At 39.9% G+C, this 19,273-nt stretch overlaps 1 protein-coding gene across 10 annotated transcripts in view; it reads right to left on the bottom strand.

The window, feature by feature from the left end:
- Positions 1-19,273, bottom strand: part of NF1 (neurofibromin 1) — a 94,617-nt gene that overhangs the window by 7,567 nt on the left and 67,777 nt on the right. For 8 of the 10 annotated variants that reach the window (XM_054210157.1, XM_054210145.1, XM_054210148.1 and 5 more), the window contains 21 exons: positions 17,967-18,399; positions 17,391-17,731; positions 16,619-16,821; positions 15,393-15,586; positions 13,980-14,120; positions 13,477-13,756; positions 12,083-12,297; positions 11,811-11,872; positions 11,573-11,687; positions 10,789-10,890; positions 9,720-9,860; positions 9,231-9,357; positions 8,596-8,727; positions 7,935-8,070; positions 6,963-7,120; positions 5,947-6,069; positions 5,119-5,246; positions 4,315-4,415; positions 2,995-3,137; positions 2,103-2,149; positions 1,636-1,852 (listed from right to left, as the gene is read on the bottom strand). In XM_054210157.1, the coding sequence (XP_054066132.1) occupies positions 1,636-1,852; positions 2,103-2,149; positions 2,995-3,137; positions 4,315-4,415; positions 5,119-5,246; positions 5,947-6,069; positions 6,963-7,120; positions 7,935-8,070; positions 8,596-8,727; positions 9,231-9,357; positions 9,720-9,860; positions 10,789-10,890; positions 11,573-11,687; positions 11,811-11,872; positions 12,083-12,297; positions 13,477-13,756; positions 13,980-14,120; positions 15,393-15,586; positions 16,619-16,821; positions 17,391-17,731; positions 17,967-18,399 (3,539 nt within the window). Of the gene's footprint in view, positions 1-1,119; positions 1,853-2,102; positions 2,150-2,994; positions 3,138-4,314; positions 4,416-5,118; positions 5,247-5,946; positions 6,070-6,962; positions 7,121-7,934; positions 8,071-8,595; positions 8,728-9,230; positions 9,358-9,719; positions 9,861-10,788; positions 10,891-11,572; positions 11,688-11,810; positions 11,873-12,082; positions 12,298-13,476; positions 13,757-13,979; positions 14,121-15,392; positions 15,587-16,618; positions 16,822-17,390; positions 17,732-17,966; positions 18,400-19,273 lie in introns of those variants that run through there. The other 2 variants (XR_008467841.1, XM_054210153.1) reach the window with 2 other exon arrangements.

The raw sequence follows: 19,273 nt of genomic DNA, 5'->3' as shown, positions 1-19,273 counted from the left end.
CAATGCTTTCACTCAGGCAGGAACACAAACCATGGAACAATGGCAACAACCGGTTCCTTTAGGCTAAAAGTGCTATTAAATGAAGTATCAGAGAGCAGGGTAACAACTGTGGAAAACACGCATCACACCTCCTCCTCTTACTTGGGACAATATTAAAAAATGTAATAAATCATCCTGAACTGGCAGGAAACTGGAAAGCAAAGCCTTTTTTGAGTATATTTAGACTGATAGGCATCTTGACATATAATCCCAGAACACAGCATCAGTATTTCAAGAAGGTGATCTCCCCAAATTTGAACAATTTAAGTTGGCTTCTCATGCTGGCAGAAAGCAAGTTGTAATCACTTCTCACTGCGTGAAATAAAAAAAGAAAACACTTTTCCCATGTGACTCAAACACAGAGCCCTGTCTTGCCTGCCGCAGGCTGCAGCTCGTGGTGCAGGTGCCATGCCCACCAAGCTGAACCAGAGCACGCGCAGCGTCCGAGAGCACAGCGATCACCTGGAGGACCAGACTTCCTGACTAGAGCTAAGTATGGCTGAGCAGAGCTTATCTCAGCGTGAGCAGAAACCAGTAAACAGGCGAGTGGAAAAAACCAAAACACTTCTGTAAATATTATACCTAAATGCAAGTGGTTTCTAGTTTCCCATCGAGGTTAGAAACAGAGCAGAAATAAAAGGTCGATTGACTTCAGTGTTCAGAACTGCAATAGTTAAATCATCACTTAAGAAATATCACACATTATAATTTTTATGACAAAAAGGAGTAAAGAATTTCCTCAATATACGAGACACTAATCCGAAATCACTTCAGGAAGAGTCTTCAGGCAGATTTCTCTGACATAAATTCCATTTCCTTCCAATATTTAATTTCCTCTAGCTTATGCTTCATCTGCTATACTGAGTAATTTTCACTCTCTTTTTTCATTTTTCTCCCTGAAAACCTGCGCTGGTAAATTTAACCCCTGCACCTCCCTGTAATTCTCCTCTCCCCACACCAGAAGGAATTTACTGGTTTTATCCACAACTCTTCTTTTCTTGAACGTCTCCCTTTTATCATCAGCAGATTCCTGTATCGACAGGTCTCTGTCTCTGAACTGAGCCACTATTCCATACGTACCTTTGGGAACCCTTTTCTCTTCGCGGCAGAGTTTTGAGCTCTGTCTGATGCAGCCTACGTGAGCACAGTCCATTGAACCGGAGCCAGCCCAGACACGCTCTTCCACAGCGCAGATCTGCACTGTTTTTCCTAGTATGTGCTACCTTGTAGTGCCCAGACAGGTATTATTCTCCTTGCAAAATATCATGATTATATATTTACTTTAATTAATTTTCAAGGCCCCACTGTTGCATGTGTTCCACATTAAGATGCAGCTGTTACTGGTTCTGATGCACTCAATGCCATTTCCTTCACGTATGATGACTTGGGAGACAGCTTTTGTGCTGGACAAAATCCAACATCCGAAATACCAGTGTAACAGCTTAGTAAGCAGCTTAATATTCATTTGACTCAAGAATGCAGTGATGTCTGATCCACAAACACATCCGAAGAGACACCAAGACTGAGTATTTGGCTACAGAACCAGTAGATTGAGTCCATTTCCCCTCCCTGTGCAGTCCCGGAGCAGGTACTGACCTGGGGAGTGCTGGGACGTTGCGAGCGAGGTCATGGAATTAGACAGGTTGAGGTTCGCAGTGATGCTGAGCTGGCTCTGCACGGCGGGAGGATACGGAGATGTGGGTGTCAGGAGAGATTCTTCACTCGTTTCCTCATCAATTCCAGGCAAATACGTGTCAATCAAGGCATCAAGGAACTTCACTATGAGCTCAGCATAGTCTGGGATTTGTGTTTGCTGGGGGGAGGGGGGGGAATAAAATTAAAAATTCTTTCTTTTCTTTCTACTTCCCCGTCAATATAAGCTCTGCCCCAGAACTCACTCTAATATCACACTGTTTTAACTACAGAAGTGAGCCTTATGCTACTAACGTGCTCAGATGAATTCTATGTCTTGTGATTTAGCTGCGCGTTGGAGCACCAACGTGCTTTGTACAGCAAACGAAGGCAAAACACTCATGAACTTACATGTAGGGCACTGCGCTTACCTTGGAAAAGGGGCCAGCAAACCTCCATAGCCCATTAAACCCAAAACCTACAACAACAAATGGAATGTTACCACAACAGCACAGCTCTCAATGCACAGGAAACTACTAGCAAGGAGACGTAAAACGACACTTGGATTTACTTAGCCATGGAAACAAAGTATTTTCATTTGGAGATGCAACACTAAATTTTGTCCAAATCATACATAACGTAAAATTTAGGCATTTTAATATGCATACGAAATACGTAAGTTGTAAAAACCTCAAAATCTCAGAACCGTCGTACAAGAAAATCTCGATGGTATTTTAAAAGGTAAATTTAGCGTGTGAATACACATCTCATTTTAAAAAAGATGTCAACATTTAAGTTTTTCTCAACTGTCACCTGTTGTTATGGATCTTCCTGGAAAGTTTTTCAGTAAGGAGCTTAAAAAAATATTTAGGTTTTAAGTGTTCAAGTGTCACATGAAAGTGGAGCTTGGGCACTGAAAAACAAACATTACTCTATGGAATTTACCAATAATTAAGTCAACTTCTAACTTACAAGCTTAACTTAAAACTCATCATTTACCACCACCATTCATCTTTCGTATTTCTTTAAATTGGTTAGTGGAAACAGAATACTGAGTTTCAGCTTCTTTTTACTCATGTAGACGGTGTAATACTTTTAATATTCGGTGCCCAACGGCAGCAGGCAGTTTTAATATTCCTGTCAGTAGGGTGCGGGGGTTTTAATGTGCAAACTCTTATTTACTAGGATGTATGAAGTTGGAGATGCCGCACAAGACTGACTGACTATTCTATTAGGGCTGCAATAATTCTGAAACATTTTCAGTAGTAAATCTAGCTTAAAATACAGCAGTTTAAAAAAAAAAAAAATAGGAAAAATTATTACTCTGTAGATAGGAAGTTTGGTATTGGGGTGGAGACTCTTCGTGGTAGACAACACTCTGAACAATCCCATGAATTGGATTCAACAAATTCGGATCCTGGCACAGCGATAAAAGGGTATTGATCTTGGAATCCAATAAATTATGCCTGAAGAAAACAGAAGTGGCTTATTTTTTGTCCATTAAATAAAATAAATCTGCAGTTCCCAACTGACTTTAGCAAACAGCAGTTGAGGTGGGATTTTTAAGATCTCGTCATGATTTTAGAAGTAGAAAACAATTCTCATGTATTTTCAGCAAGGACTCTTACGATGTGTAACCTTCCAAAAAATTGTACTAACAATATAACCCATTGAAGCATTTACCTAGCACTTTAAATTGCAAATATTTTAATTATTTTCAACCCAAAAATTATTCACTGGATTTGTGTACATGTCAGAGCTGGAATTTCAAAGGAGTTTTTAAAATTTGTGGGGGGCACTGTCTCATTTGAGCTCCCTCGCAGAACTCCCGCCTGGATTTTTTTTTTGTTTTTTTTTTAATACAAATGCCAGTTACTTGTAATTATGGTTTCAGTAACTCACAGAACCCGTCTGTACTTTGACCATCACTTTATAAAGGTAGCATTATTTCTAAATCATGCACAAGTCAGTTTTAGAAGTCTACTCATGCTAATTTCAGATAGTTTCCCCTACATGTATTGACTCCAGTGAATACTACTTTGAACTGCCATCTAAAGAAATACATCCAACGAGTATCTTGACCTACACTTTAGATCCGTTCTGATACAACATTCGAGGTACTTATGAAAAAACCTGAGTCTGACTGGGGTGAAAACAACATTTAAGAGACAGTATATATTGACTTGCATGGAAAGGCACATGAGCACGTTAAGACGCAATTTGATTCCGGGCAGTATCAAACCGGTGACAAAGCCGTGCTACATCGCCAGACCCGAGTGACGGCAGAGATGATGCCGACAGCCTTCGGGAGAAGCCGGGGGCCGAACAGCCCAGCTCCCTCACGACAGCGGGATGGCGTCTGCCCACGCTCTGCCAACCTGCCTGAAAATCTGACGCTGCAGAGCGAGCGCTTCTGAGACCATCTGTGGCAGCGGTATCTGCGGGTGCCTATTCCAGTGAGAACGTTATATTCATTTAACACAGGGAAAAAGGACAATTCTCAAATTGCTACGGGCATTTGCCTCGACGAGCCATGGCCAGATTGCAGCTGGCAACCCAACGTGAGTACATGCCTTGTACGCGCTTGTCCTGGCCCAGAGACCTTCTGAAGGAAGGGCCAAACCCAGAGTTTTAGATACTTACACAACAGGAAAGACCTTTGGGAAGACAACACTGGCTTCTGCTAAATACTCATACAGAATCCGCTGGTCAAACTCATCAGTAGTGTACTTCACTAATGTCGCCTGTCATAATGTAAAGGATGAAATTAGCATGCTTCTAATTTAATTAGAGCAATTATAGGCTTTATTTGTTGTTGCAGTTTAAGGTTTTATGACTTCTGAATAGCAGAAAGCAGCGTTACAAAATGTCCTCTTTGGAAACGGAATAGTTGTTTTAAGTGTATGTGGGAAACAATAAAAAACGTTGGTAATAAATAGCTTCTATTTATTCTGGCAAAAAAATTTAGCCAGTCAGTTTTTGCCAAAACTGAGCCTTTTTGAATTATATCAGGAAAGGAAACCGTATTGGTACATCTGAAGAGAGCACTATCAGACTGTACCTAAATTTCTAGTTAGTCAACCTCTAAACTCAATTATGCTGGGATTCCAACAATTTTCACTACCAAACTTTGTAAGTATAATATATAACATCAGTTTATTATATAAAAGTAGTTTGTGTTAAAAATCTGCCAGAAAAAGGCAGAATTGTTGGACATGTTCTGCAAAACAATACAGAATAATGAAAATTCAGTATTTGATCTCAAAGAGCATTTAAATCCATTTTAAAAGTGATTTCTAGAAAGTTTGAAGAACGGCAACGAAAGAATAGACTTGCTCATCACAGCGATTCTGATCCACGTGAATTTAGAAACACTGCAAGGAACATGGATGCTTCTTTGGAAGACAGAATCAGACAATAAGAGACAATACACAGAAAGGAGCTTACAAGAACTGTAAGCAGCAGCGCTTGAATTTTTGGGTCAGTCAGAACTTCTTCATCTAGGAGGACATTTGACTCAGAAACAGAAACCTTTCGAAGATGTGGGTGTTGCTGCGGTGATATTCGCTGGGTTTCTGCCAGATAAAAAAGAGCAACTCATCCAAAGCAAAAGAAACCCAAACCAAAATAGAATCAGCTCTTGCACAACAAATCCAGTCATATGCAAACTTCAGAGTTCACCAGCCTTTTCCTAAGGTAGGAAAGCAACAACTATGCCGTAATACCAGCAGCATAGACCGTTACATGGGATGTACTACCAGATGGTAAACAATAGCCCCAATTTTCTCTTTGGTGAAATACAGGCCCAGGGGTGGCAGCCTTTGGCGCTCAGGCAGCAGACTGACGTCGGATACACGAGAAGAACCCTGGTCTTGCATTGCAATTGGGGATGGGGGCACAGGAAGCAGATGTGGGAGAAGATGAAGAGAGGCATTCTAGGCATTGAGGTCCCGTTCCATCTCCTGCAGAAATTTGCAGCTAGGGCTCATTAACTTAAAAGGGCCAAATCTTATTTATCTCACTTCACTCCTGTATGCAGTACTTTGTAGCTGCCGCTTATTCTGTGCCTGCAAACTGAGCAACTCTAATTCAGCCCTCAGTTGCCAGTGATAGGGAAGACTCTGCTCTCCAGAAGCCACTGTTAAGAAAGATATTTCTCCCTTACCTTGTAGTAACCTAGGCAAATAAACATTGAATTTCGAAAGAATCCTTTGTATATATATACAAAGCATTTATAATTAGTATTATTCTTAAAATGTTAGTCCTGTTTCTCACCCATTTCATAATCATTTTCGGCTACTCTCCTCATTTTGGGAGGCGTTGTGATTCCAGATTCCATGTCTTGCCTTTTAGGAGCCTTTGTGTCCGATATCAAATGGTCAAAACTTTTCCTTGTACCTAAAAACAATTTATCAGGAAATTAAAAACATTAAACCTAAATCCATATTCTAAGTATTTCTGATTTTCTGGCCAAGCTACTCTCCTATCTACAATGTACTGATAGGAATCTGGGGACATTTTCACCATTTTCAGGGATGGTAGAGAAAATACGATCACACCATGCCGCTCTCCATCACAGTTTCCAAAATGCTTCACGATACAGATGAGGAAAGCATGCAATTTATTCAAATATGGAAGCTGTGGGCATGCTGTGGTTTCCTGGTCAACACATCACATCGAATAAACATGCCAAAATGTGATTACTGAAAAGGAAGCAGTAATAGGATTGTAATGACAGAAATGTCCCTCTTCTTCCGTCTAGGCCGTATAATGTAAAAGGGCAACCACAAGTTACGCGAAGCAACTCAGCTTGTTTCTCCGATATTAAGACTTTGCTTGTAACCATGATGCACCGAGAAGCCATGAATAAAAATCAGATTGCTTCCAAAACATCTAAAATGTTTTGGGACCATCTTTTCTAGCACAGGACAGAGTATTCAATATAGTAGCTGAGCTAAGGTGTTCTGCTTCTCCACTCTGTCGGAAGAGGGCTGGTGGCAGAAAATTGGCACTATCAATCTTTGGTCTCTGGAATATCTTTTTTTCTTCCTTTCAACACGCACATTCTGAACGTCACTCTTGCTTCCCCCTCTTCGTGACCAAAGGAACTGAGTTAGTCCTGCGAGTTAGCTGTACAGCGTTCTCTAATTTATGTTTTGTACAAACTGCAGATTTTCCTCTGAATCAGAAATAAGCACTTTACGTCAGAATAAATACAAGTATAATTTTTCTCCAGTAACGCTTCCTGAGGTATTCTGTAGACAAATTAGTAAATTAGTTATCTTAATAACCTAGAAGCTTTTTAGTGTTGGCTTGTGAAGGCTGCCCCATATCCAAACTCATGGATTTTCGTGTTCGAGGGCTTATCTGTCCCACTGTCGGGTAACTGGCAGCCAGATGTCTGTCTGACCCCTTTGGTGATGACCATGGTTGATTTTCCTTTAGTGTCCTGAAAGTGCAGAGAAATTAAATTAAGAAAATCTTTACATCTGTGCACATTTAGGCATAAGTTTTTCAATGAGCCAAACTATCCTTTATTAAACCCATCTTTCCTAACAGGTTAGTCTCCCAAAAATATATAGTAAGAAATAGTAATTGCTTGCAAAAATGTCTGAGCTAGTGAAAACTAACAATCTGATATGCATGTAATGATCAAGAGATAAAAAATAAAGCCATGAAAAGAACACAAGCAAATCGGCCTATGAGGCAAGATGAAAGATATTTAATAATCAGCTACTCGATACTGGATGCTAAAAAGACAGGTACTGACTAAAGTGCTCCCTCTTGAGAGAAGCCGGCTCTCCAGGTCACCTCTAGGCCAATTCCTTGGCTTATCCCTGTGCCAGGCTACAAGGTGTCAAGATTTTCCAATGACACCGACCAAGTGATTACTTAATACATGCCTTGAAGCTCTTAAAAGGACAAACAAAACTTTCTTCTAAAATATAAATGGAAAATGAGGTGAAATTAGGTCTTGTAGAAAGAGGTTAGCCAAGAGTTTAAGAGCCTCCAAAGCAGTTAAGCCCTGAAATAGCTTTATGGATCTCAAAATTAAATCTATGGGAATCTGATACTCGAATTTCTCTGTGACTCTTGCTCACAGGATCAGCAGCACATCCATCTGGACCCAACAGCAGAACATGAACCTGGCTTTACCAATGTGGGTTTCGGTGTTCAATATACCAGAGGTTACCTTTAGATAACTTACTAAAGTAAACAGACATTGAAATTTGGATAACTTATCTAAAAGTTAGACAACCAACCTATAGCTAGTGTCACTGTGATGTATGGGATATGTATCCATAGGAACATTTTCCATTGAAACGTCTGTCAACAAGAGAGATTTCCTATGTTTTAGGCTGCAGCGACTTCGAACCTCCTCAGATACTGTCAGCAAAGCTAAAAATTCAAAGAAAGCTAACATAAGTTTTCCACAGTAGGAATACATTGAAGAACGTAAGCAATATTCTATCAATTTAGGCTTTTTACTTAGTACAAAGAAAACCATGGAGATGTAATTACATCTTATTGAAATGTACTGATTAAAAAGTTGGTCATTTAAAAAGAATTCTATTCCCCATCCAGTTACAACTACATGATTTAGACATTTGCTCTCACATGGTCACAATTTCTATTTCTAGACCACTAGAAATGTCAATGTTCTAAGAGACGCACTTAAACCAAAAAGCCTTCAGCCTCCCTGAAGTATTTTCCAAGTTGCCCGGCAGGGCCCGTGCCGGCACGATTCACCCCCCAGACCGCTGGAACTGCTGCACCCCAGCCCAGCCCCTTCTCCAGCTCCAGTTACAAGTTCCCTTTCTGTTGGTACAATTTTATCAACCTAAAACCATAAGAACCCCCACAATAATTCATTCCTTTTCAGTTAGCACAAATGTAAAAGAAAGGTCGTTTGATTATCTTTACCTGCGAGGTACGCCACGCTCTGGGTGTTCACCTCAAACTTGTCACAGTTCCTGTGTTTGTTAACCAGAGCCAGTAGTGTGTGTAAAATCCTTACTGTTCTCGCTACAGTGGTAGGAGAAGGATGCCTGTACCCTAAGAAATGAGGTTAAGAAACCAAATATGGTATTTAATTTTAATGCATACTTACGAAGCATTAATATTTTGAAAATGTTTATAAATGTTTTTCAGCACGTTCTCAGGAAACTTCATTTAAATGGTAAGGAAGCACAATGCTAACAGAAATTGCACATTCGAGACTAATTTTTTTCTGTCCCTCCCCCACAAAATCACATCATTTCAAATGTCTGTGCATACATTATGTCTATTATCTCACAAATCATTCTTGTAAAAGAAACAGTGAGTCTGAACACAGGCAAACACACGGAGAAAGACAGTGTAACAGGGGGAAGTAGTAAGAACATGTCTGTGGGAAACCTGGCAAAGTCCTTTAGTCAAAGAACATTTAATTCCGTATCTACTCCGTGATCCAAGTTACTTAAGATCCACCGCCTATTCTCTCCCCTTTACCCTTGTACTTATTTTTATTTCTGAATTAAGAGCGTTCATCAGAAATGAACAGCCAGGTGTGTTCTTACCTTTCAGCAGGTGGCCCACTAGTGCGAAGTTGAAATTGGAGTTAAAATTTAGCCCAACAAAATGATCCATCTGTTTACAGTGCCACTCCAGCGGCCTCCTGATCTCCATAAACACCTCTTCTGGGCTCTGACGCAGAAAAAATCAAGTACAGGATATCTCAAGTTGGTTTGTTGTTTTTCTGGTTTTGTTCTTTTTGGTTTTTTGGGGTTTTTTTGTTGTTTTTTTAAAGTGACAAAACAGTCACTTTAAGAGTTTACATGACAATAGCAAACACATCTACACATCTCTGTTCCAGTTTAGAACAGAATAACAAGAGCTCCATCTCTACAGCTTAGTTTTACCGTTGATATTATGCAAGTGAAACGATTTCTAATGCAAATTTCAGTTTTAGTTGGTTAACCACTATCCATCAGGACAAAGAAATTTTCTTCTTTTTTAACTGCTTACATAAACTCGGGGTTGGTCACAGCCGATCGCTAACAGCTTACCTTATCATTGAAGACACGGAGGCTATCCAAGGTGTGCAGGTTCTGCTCGAGCAGTGCAGTCCCTGCCGAGTAGAGGTTGACTTCATCAAGCTGCAGTACGGCCATGGCCACCCAGAAAAGGGCCTTGTGCATAGGGGAGTCCTGGAAGGAAAAGGAAAAGCCACAACTTCACTTTCAAGGCAGTTGCTGTAGGTCAAAGACAAGCAAGACCGATGCATTCCTGTCCTTCCTGCAGCGGGTGCTGTCCTCAGCCACCCCACTCCACCAGGACAGACGGACACACGGGCCTGTAGTCTTAGTGCACTTAACAGCTCAACAGCAGAAAGCAAATGAATTTCAAGCCTTTGCCTCCCCCAAAGCCCTTTCTTCACTCTTATATTCCTTCCCTTGCTCACAAAAATGTCAGACGCATGTTGCCGTACAGCAGACCGAACAGAAATGAGTCTTTTGGTACCAACTGGAGAGCAGGTGTTGAAAACAGATCACAGTTCTGCATGTGTAGCTGGCCAGGCAATTCCTGCTCCAAATTGAAAAAGCATGCAGGGAGAACTGGCATTCAGCAGATTCTGGGTCTCTTAAACCACAGATTTTTCTGGGAACAAGTTTTATTCACTAACAGTAAATATACGAGGCTCTTCAGTCACAGCATAGCCATTGGTACGCTGATCAAGTAATGCACATGAAAGGAGCACACAGATGGCCAACTAATACTGGATCGGGTACAACTAACGGTTACTACAAGCCGTGATCTGAAAAGCACAGATTAGCAATCAAACATTTGAAAGCCAAGACTGAAAATGTTTTGGGAAGAGTGAAGGCACTGCCTGTATCGCTCTGGCCCCGTTTGACGAAGCAGAACGTTCTAACGCGTTTCTGAAGCCACTGCACAGGTCCCACATACAAACATCTGACATTGCCCATATGGAGCACTTTCGAGCGTGACTCACAGTAGTGAAGCGTGAACTTCAGATACCACAACACTTACTTATATTTTTGCAATTATACCCATAATTATAATTTTCATTTCCAAAACATGTTCTCTGTTTACTCAAAAAATCCAGTTGTTTACCTTATTAAGAAGGGGCTGCAGCTTGGTGAGTGCTATGACTGTAGCTTCTATTAGAACTTGGCTATTGTAATTATCTGGGCCTTTTAAACAGCTCTCAAGTCCCTTTTAGTAGGAAAAAAAGGATAATTAAAAATACAACCATAATTAGATTTTGCTTTGTAAAAAGAAGATCAAAGCTCTAAACAATAATTGTTGCTCTCAATTAGTTTACAAAGCTTGAGCTCATTTTAAACCAGTTCTCAAGGACTTTTCCAAATGGAGATTTACACAGAAGTGATACATCTATTGCTGAAAGCAACTGCACAACGTGTATTAAAAAAGTCAGGGTGTAGGACAGGGTGAAAAAATTACAGAATAGCATCTTCAGATGCTGTTCAATTAAATTTATGTCCATAAAACTCTAATAAAATGCTTAACGGAAACATCTTTAGCACACTGCTTACCTGCTATGGAACACAAGCTTCTTTAGAAAATACGGAACGTCGCTACCAAGGCGAGCCAGTCTGTTTCAAAGTTTTCTTATATGAATGCCTTGGTCTTTATTATATTTATTTATAACACATTAGATTATTAACTTCCTTTAAAAAAAGGAAGTTGTGAATCATGGGCATGCAGCTAAATGCCTTAACACAAAACTCCACATTTATTTAAATGCTGAACTTCTGGATCAACCTCAGTGTCTCAAATTTTAAACTCAGTATTGAAAACTATTGTTACTCTAGAAGTCACAGCACTGATGAAACTTATTGCCACCGAATCAATTTAAGGTCTATGGGTCTATTACCTTGCTAAGAATTCGGATTATTTGTTTTATTTGTCCATGAGACACGCGTTTACTTATACAGCCGAAGACAACAAGTGCTCGCGGCTGCAGGGATGGGTTATATTGGAATGCAAACCTGTGAAGGAAGACAGTACACTGTATTAAATAAATGTACAACAAATGGGCTGTCCAGCAAGTTGAGAATTCTAAATATACGACACAGGCGGGCAGGGGTTATGTTTTGGGATGCACAACATACTTTTGAGCTAGTTCAGTCCACTGGTCCAGCCACTTGCACGTCGGAATGTCCCTCATACAAGCCTGAAAATAATTATATCAGTGAATACGTGTAACGTTACGAAAAAGTCTTTTTAAAATTCAGAATGTACAGTTATTTTAGTTCTCAGAAGTCAGCCACTTAACTATTGATTACCGCGTCATGGGAGGCACCTCTCACTACTCTCCTGCCTGTAGAGCGTAAGCAGTGCCATTTTCCCTGAGGGATCATTCCTTTCGTGTGGAACCACGTACCTCCATGATCTCCAGCAAAGCTTCGGTAACAGTTTCCAGGGAAGTCAGCGCAAACGTCTCCCTCTCATAGGAACCAGGCGAGAAGGACCTGTCTCGGTAGCTGGATCGGAAGGCGATGACCGCGGCTGATTTCACTTTGCTGATTCCAAACAGCAAATAAAATTTGGGCAGAGAGAACTCGGTCAAGCTCAGCCTTAAAACTTGCTTGGTCTCCTCTGTTGAATAAATTTTTACATATTAAACCACTGAAATTCAATCCATATTTTAAACACTCTGAGGCTCACCCTCCCATGAATACAAGAGTAGATAATCCTCCTACACGTCACTCTGCACATTCCAACACTCTTTTTTTGCTATTTCCCCCCGAGAACGCCCCAAGTGTGGGCTGCTGCACAGACTGCTGGAGTCCGCCACCAGGAAGACGCGTTCTAAAAACAGGTAGAAAGAAACTCATTTAACGGTGTGGTTCCGTGAGACTTCTCCTCACGCGGATTCAGAAAATGGAAACCTGGAGGGTTCCTGCTTTGAAATACCAGCAGTACTGGAAGTTCAAACTGCAATCAAATTCTGCTTTTGGCTCTGGCACTGCAATGAAGAAAGCCACTTAAATCAGAAGAAAATGACGGCCCTGCTCCTAGCACCGCATATTTTTACAATTCTGAACTTCCCGTTCATTTCAGTGTACTTCAAACTCATTGTTTGAACAGGAAGGCTTGCCCTTCCCTCTGTGTGTCAAGGCAAAGCTTTTCTTTATACGTATATATGTGTGTGTGTGTGTATATTTATACAATCACTCTGTCAAGATACATAGATATAAAATGAGCTTTCAGATACTTTAAAAAAAGACAAGATTACATAAACTTTTAATTTTTTTCAGCACAAAATCTAGCCTGGTTTTATACTGTACTTCTGTGGTAAGAAGCGACAGCTACATATTTGCTAATACCAATTATTTTAGGACTGCTAAAATACAGCAGTATGCAAAATACCTGTTTTAACAGTATAACTTCACAATTCCCTTATGTAATCGATATTTTTGTTACCACATTACGCAACCATTCGAAAGATGCACATCAGCCAGTTTTAGCACAGACGTATTTTCTCCTGTCTCTGCATTACAGGAACTTTCTGGCACTTACTTTCTTCTCTTTTTCTAAAACCCGTTATACAAACAATTTACATTATGCACCTGCTCTAAACCAGACAGTCATTTGTTAATTCCATACTCATTTGTTGTAGATCAGATCCTCATTCTGATCTGTGTGTGGGCTGAACAACAACGTGGTCTTTTCAAACTCTCAGAATAGTTTAAAGAGAGAAAAACAACCCAAATACTTCTTCAACAAGCTAAGGAGCAATCAGCTAAATTGAAAATCTGAAAAAAAGCCTCTTACCACTGAAGTGAAGCTGTGAGCAAGTGCAAAGAGAATGGATGATGTTGATGACGAGCCCGTGAGTGGAAGCTCTGAGAGAAAGGGGACCAGTGGCCACCAACAAAGTGACTACGTGGAAGAGGTAGGGGAGATGGGCAGCCACGTCCAGGGAGTTGTTAAAGGAGAGCATCAGCATGTAACGGGCCAGAATAGCAATGTCATCCCACATCAGGTGCTGCTCCAGCGTAGGAGTTGGCGACAGGCAAGTCTTGTCGATTATTTTACACATCCTTCCAATCACCTGGAAAGAGAACAACCATTTCGTTTCACTCGCACGAAGAGCACAGCTCAAAACTTCGGTAAAAACAATTTAACATTGGAATTGTTCTATTGCTTGCAACCTGTTTTATCATGGTTTTGGAATCATTGCCTGTAGTGAGTTATCAGACAGCATCTCAGTGTCACATTGTTATACAAGTTGACATTATTATATAAAAGGAAATTAAAGCAAAGAGGGAACTCACTTTGCTCGAAACCAATTTGACGTTTCCAGAAGCAAGCGCTACAGCTGTGTCTGCCATAACCTCCGCCTTTATGGATCCTAAGCCCCCTGTGGCACTAGTTTTGATGAAACTGTCCAGCACTACGTCAAGGAGATCTGTTATCTATTAAAGAAAAAAAATAATTCCTTTTTTATCAGTCAGATTAGCTTTATTTTTCCCCAGAAAACCACCTTTTAAACAGGCAATCCTTCATTTTTTCAGCTGAAGATGCATAACTATCATAAATTGAAGCATCAGTTTTAGTGATTTGCTATCCTTTTGGAAAAAAGTCCAATGTAAATATCAGAAGTATAAAGATTAATTCCACCAGGTTTTACTCCAGATCAAAGTGCTTCATAACTGTGCAGAAACTATAATTTGGTTTGTATTATTTTTATTTTTTTTCCAATTTAAAGTATAACTATTCATAAAATGCTGAACCTAGTAAGAAGACACAGGGGAAAAAAACATAATTCCAAGAAATAAGCAGGATCTTGTCTGTAAAATATTTTGCTTAGACTACTAGCCGTACATGAATAGAGCTACAAGTAAAACAAGTTTCTTCTCATGTACAGAAAAAAAAAGAGAGAGAAATGTATACCGGTAAGATTCAAATCTGTCCAAGCGCACAGAGAACTGTACATGTAATGTGCCGGCTAAGATTAATGCTATTTCGGTATTGGTTCAAATTCAGTTCTCATTATATTATGAAAACGGTTTGAAATTTTAAGTCAATGATAAAATTTCCATCGACTGCTGTGGAATATTAATCTTTTAATTTTGTCTTCTCCAGATTTACCTTTTAACAGACTTTCATACTGGACATAACAGTCATATTGCTCTCAATGGGATTTAAGCTTTCAAAATACATTGATTATTTTTTTTTTTTAATTTTGCTTTTGGCCAATTAGACCAAGCAAGAAAACGCCCTCATGCATCCATTTGACAGTTCTTCTGCATTCTCGGGGATGCTGGGCTGCATCAGTTTGGATGCCAGTTAAAAAAAATAAAAATAGTATGACAATGAGAAAGTCGATACAAAGCTTGTGAGCAAGCCTGGCCGCAGCAAGTAAAGCTGGTCTCGTTTGCCTAAGCACCTCCTTCATGGGTGGCAGAGATGATGTCAGCTTTGATGAAATAATTACCAAAGATATTTAATTTTCAATTCTCAGTGGGGGCCAGGAACACATTCCTAGAAGCCAGAGCTCATTGATGATTTTATGAAGTATTTTACAGAATGGAAACTCCAGAAGGACTCGCACACTGCTCTCCAAGCAGCTAATACACTTAGGTCACATCAAGATTAATTTTATTTTTCTGCATTAACATTTAAGTGGTTAAAAACTCTATAATCTGCTTACAAACAAAGTGCAATAAATTATGCAGAATTTGTACCTGTCCAAGACTTCCCCATATCTTCGCTTGAATGGAAGGATACATCTGCTTTTCGTTTATTGTCATTGTTATAAGCTTATCAAGAATAGCAGTGACCCGCTGGCGCTTAGCATCATCATTGTGTTTACAGAACCGGACCAGATTCGACAGCCAGGGAGTCATATACTCCAGACAAAGATGTTTCAGTTCAATACCTGAAATAAAAATCCACTTTGTAACACAGAAGCAGCACCGGTCTCTATTTGTAAGTAAATTATCATTTGTGAGCGCTTTTCAGTTCTACTGTCTAAAATAATTACTACCAGAGCCGAGCAAATAATACTGGGCAAACAGATAAGCTTCAAAAAGAAACATACTCTAATAATGACATCCAAGAAACGTCTGTAGGGATCTGGCAAGGAGATGTTGACATTTTAATATCTTATTAAGAGGTGTGACATAAAGATGTGTACATTCAGTATTACGCGGGACTACTGCAGATAATTTCTTTTTAATCTTGAGAATGTATTCTAAACAGCTTCCAACAGTAGTCAGAGCTGTGCTATGTCTGGAAAAAAAGGATGACAAAAGTGGTGCAACAGAACCAGATTTACAATTGAGAGATACAATCAATCTGAAAACATTAATTTTGATACGACTAAAGGACCCTGTAACTCTTCAGTGTACGTATCTGCTCGAGTTTAAAGCTTCACTATCATGGACCTCAAATTTTGACTTTGTTCTGCAATATTCTCTACTCTACGAATCACTAACAGCCTGGCAGAGACCTCTCCAAAGGACTCACTGTGCAAAACTACAAACAGCGATCTATTGTGATCTCTCTGAATGAACTGAATCCTCGAAACAAATGAGATGCCTAGTAAAACTTGTTAGAACATTAATTTCAAAGTGTAAAACGCACTTGCCTCTTTTTTTTTTTTTTTTTTTTTAAAAATCTATTTCATGGGAAAGTGCACATTCAGGCACGGAAAGCAATGATCTTCTCCAACAGACACCATTCCAGTTTGTGAAACTGCCTGGCTCCAGAGGATTACACAACTCGATTATTAGGAAACAGACATAAATGGATAATCTTGAAAACAGCTAAAACAGCTCTAAAGAAGCACTTGCGAGTTAAACTGCTTGTGACTCTGACACGAGGAAGCTTAACTGACTACGCCAGACAGCTGCCAACTTAGATCTTTTCAAATTCACAGTTAGCATGAAGGAATACCAGTGTTACTTACTAGATTTGCTAAATCCAGAAATACACTCCTCCAAGAACTCTAAGGTAAGGTGTGGTTCGTTAGCTGCAAGAGTCTTACTAATAGATACAATAAATAGTGTGTTGTTGGCAGGAATACACAGACCTGAAGTTTCCAGTAACTGGCCCTCAATCTTTAAATTAAAGGTACAGGTTAAGGCACAGAGAAGATTATAGGCAGCAGACCTGTAACAAAGCAAGCAACGTGACTTGTAATAGTGTTCTTGTACATTTTAAAATATATACATTACACCAAGGCATCACAGTAGTAGTACTGACATATTAAAAATAAAATCAATCCTGCCGTATAAGCGATTACATCTAAACCCGAACTTCTTCCCTGCACCAGGTAAGATTCAGAGACAACAACATTTGCCTTGGAGGAATGAAAATTACTCTACTCGCTTTAAACAATTTCTGGTGATGTTAAAGAGTATGTTTGAAGGACTTGAAGGACACGTGAAAATCAAATTACATCAAAAAAATCAAATGTACCTAACAAACATACACTGCAAAGCAGAATAATTTCTCCTTGTAAAGAGAAATTAAGCTTCCTATACGCCTTCAGTTACCCAGTTACAGTCTGCCTGCACCTACAGAAACCTCAAACTTTCTTTATATTAAAAAGTACATCTTATGGAGCTGTGGTGAAAGAAAGATTGTTTTGTTCAAGAGGGATTCGCTAACACTAAGAAAACCTTGGAAAAAAATTCACATTTTTGCCCAAAGTTGATATGAATTGAAAAGATCTGTACCGCAGACTGGGGTCTGAGCTCCCCAGGTTGAGCAGCGCGATGTTCAGGAGTGTCCCAGGGACGTCCTTCGGGCGAATTTTAGTGTGCTGCGGGATGGAGTCGGGCTGGGAGAGCTCCCACCGGGTCCGTATGTGAATGATGGACCTAACGATGGCTTCGCACTCCTGATGCATGAAGGTGAGCGGTGTGCCTTGGTTGGCAATGGTCAAGGTAAACTGGTTCTCATCAACAAGACATATTTCCTCGATTTCCGAGGCATAGTATATATCATTTAGAAACACTGTCTGTCCCAGGACTCTAGTCCGCTCTGCTGACGTCACCTGCACAGCTGTGGACCCAACCTTAGAAAGAGAACAGAAAAGTGGCTCAGCACCTATTGTTAGCAATACAAAGAGAGAAAAGTCTGACACTTCTAATTTTATGGAGATAAATGTATGAAATTTTATACTTCCTAAAGAGACATACTAATAAGTTGTGACTTCTCCTCAAGACAGGAGAATAAAGAAACAGTAAAATCACACTCAAATCCTTATAAAAATACAACAGTTAACTAGGAACAGCGTTAAAAGGACTTACTTTAATAGAAACTTTGGTGTCTTTATGAGCCAGTTTGAGAGCATTGTGAAATACTTTCAAGTCCTCCTCCAACGCCAAGGTAGCCGCTGGGAGCTTCTGCTGGTCGTGCTCGATGTGCTCTGCCAGCTTCCCCGGAGAGTCTATGAAAATAAGCCTTTTGCTTCCTTTCAAACCTGTCAAGAGCCTTTCATGGTATTTGGTGTATTCTCTGACCCAAGAGTTACAGTTATAAATAAAAACCGCTGAGACATTTTCGTAAGCGAAGCCTGGAAAAACTACAAACCATTTAGAAAGAAAGTCTGTTTTAAAGCGATTACTGGGGCCAGCGTGTGTGAGGTCCACTACAATTTCATATGGCTTTGCATAGTATGGCTTCAGAGTTAGCAGCACGTGGTATATCAATAAATCTCCGTTGATCTGACCAGTCTTGAATCTGCAAGAAAACAAGACAGACATTGTTGGGTTTGCATTTTAGATCCACATTACAGACATTTGAGCGATGTATTACACATACTACTGCTATGCTAAACCAGACTGATCTTTCACATAGTTCTAAAAAAACCATCCATCAAAGCAATGACGCTGGACCGGCGGCTGCAGCCTAAAGGCATCTGCTACTGTTCCACCACGCCACACGCCAACCAAGTCTGGTGCCCAGTACGATGAAGCTTGATTTGGGATTCAACTCAACTTCATTTTCAAGTGCCACGCGACCTACCACCGCCAAGCAACCTCCAGGCAGACAGGAGGTTCATTCGACTAACGGGAAAAATAAAATCCGTGCTGGAGAGCAACAGTGAGTGCATCAATTGGATCAAAACTGGATTACATGAAAAGAGCTCAGAGTTTCTTTTAAGATGAAAGTACAAGTCCCTCTAGCTGTCTTTTTAACCTCTCTAGAGATTCAAGTTATATCTACTTTTATATGTGGAAAAATAAATGTATTTCAGAAGTCATAATAAGATTAAGCATCCACATACCAACTTGTTCAAAGGGTCTCAAAGTCATTTCATTTGCTACATACTGCAGCACACTAACACTTGGCAGAGTGTTCCTAAGAATGGGCAGTCCTCTGAGGATCTGTCTACAAAATAACTCTTTCCAGAAAAAAAATCAGATTATATATAAATATTAAGAACCTTTTATTCTTGTCTAATGATTCTCTGAATTTTATGAGTGATCTGCTTAAAACAAGTCCCCCCAGAGTTAGCAGAGCAGACAAAATTCTACTGGGAGGAATTAATTAAAAATCAAACTCAACAGTAGCTCGTGAACATCGAAGGAACTTTTAAAAACCTGCCACCCTT

Source organism: Rissa tridactyla, chromosome 7 (assembly GCF_028500815.1).
Source record: "Rissa tridactyla isolate bRisTri1 chromosome 7, bRisTri1.patW.cur.20221130, whole genome shotgun sequence".
NCBI classification, from domain to species: domain Eukaryota; kingdom Metazoa; phylum Chordata; class Aves; order Charadriiformes; family Laridae; genus Rissa; species Rissa tridactyla.
Note: the sequence above shows the minus strand (reverse complement) of the source record. Positions and strands in the feature narration are given on the sequence as shown.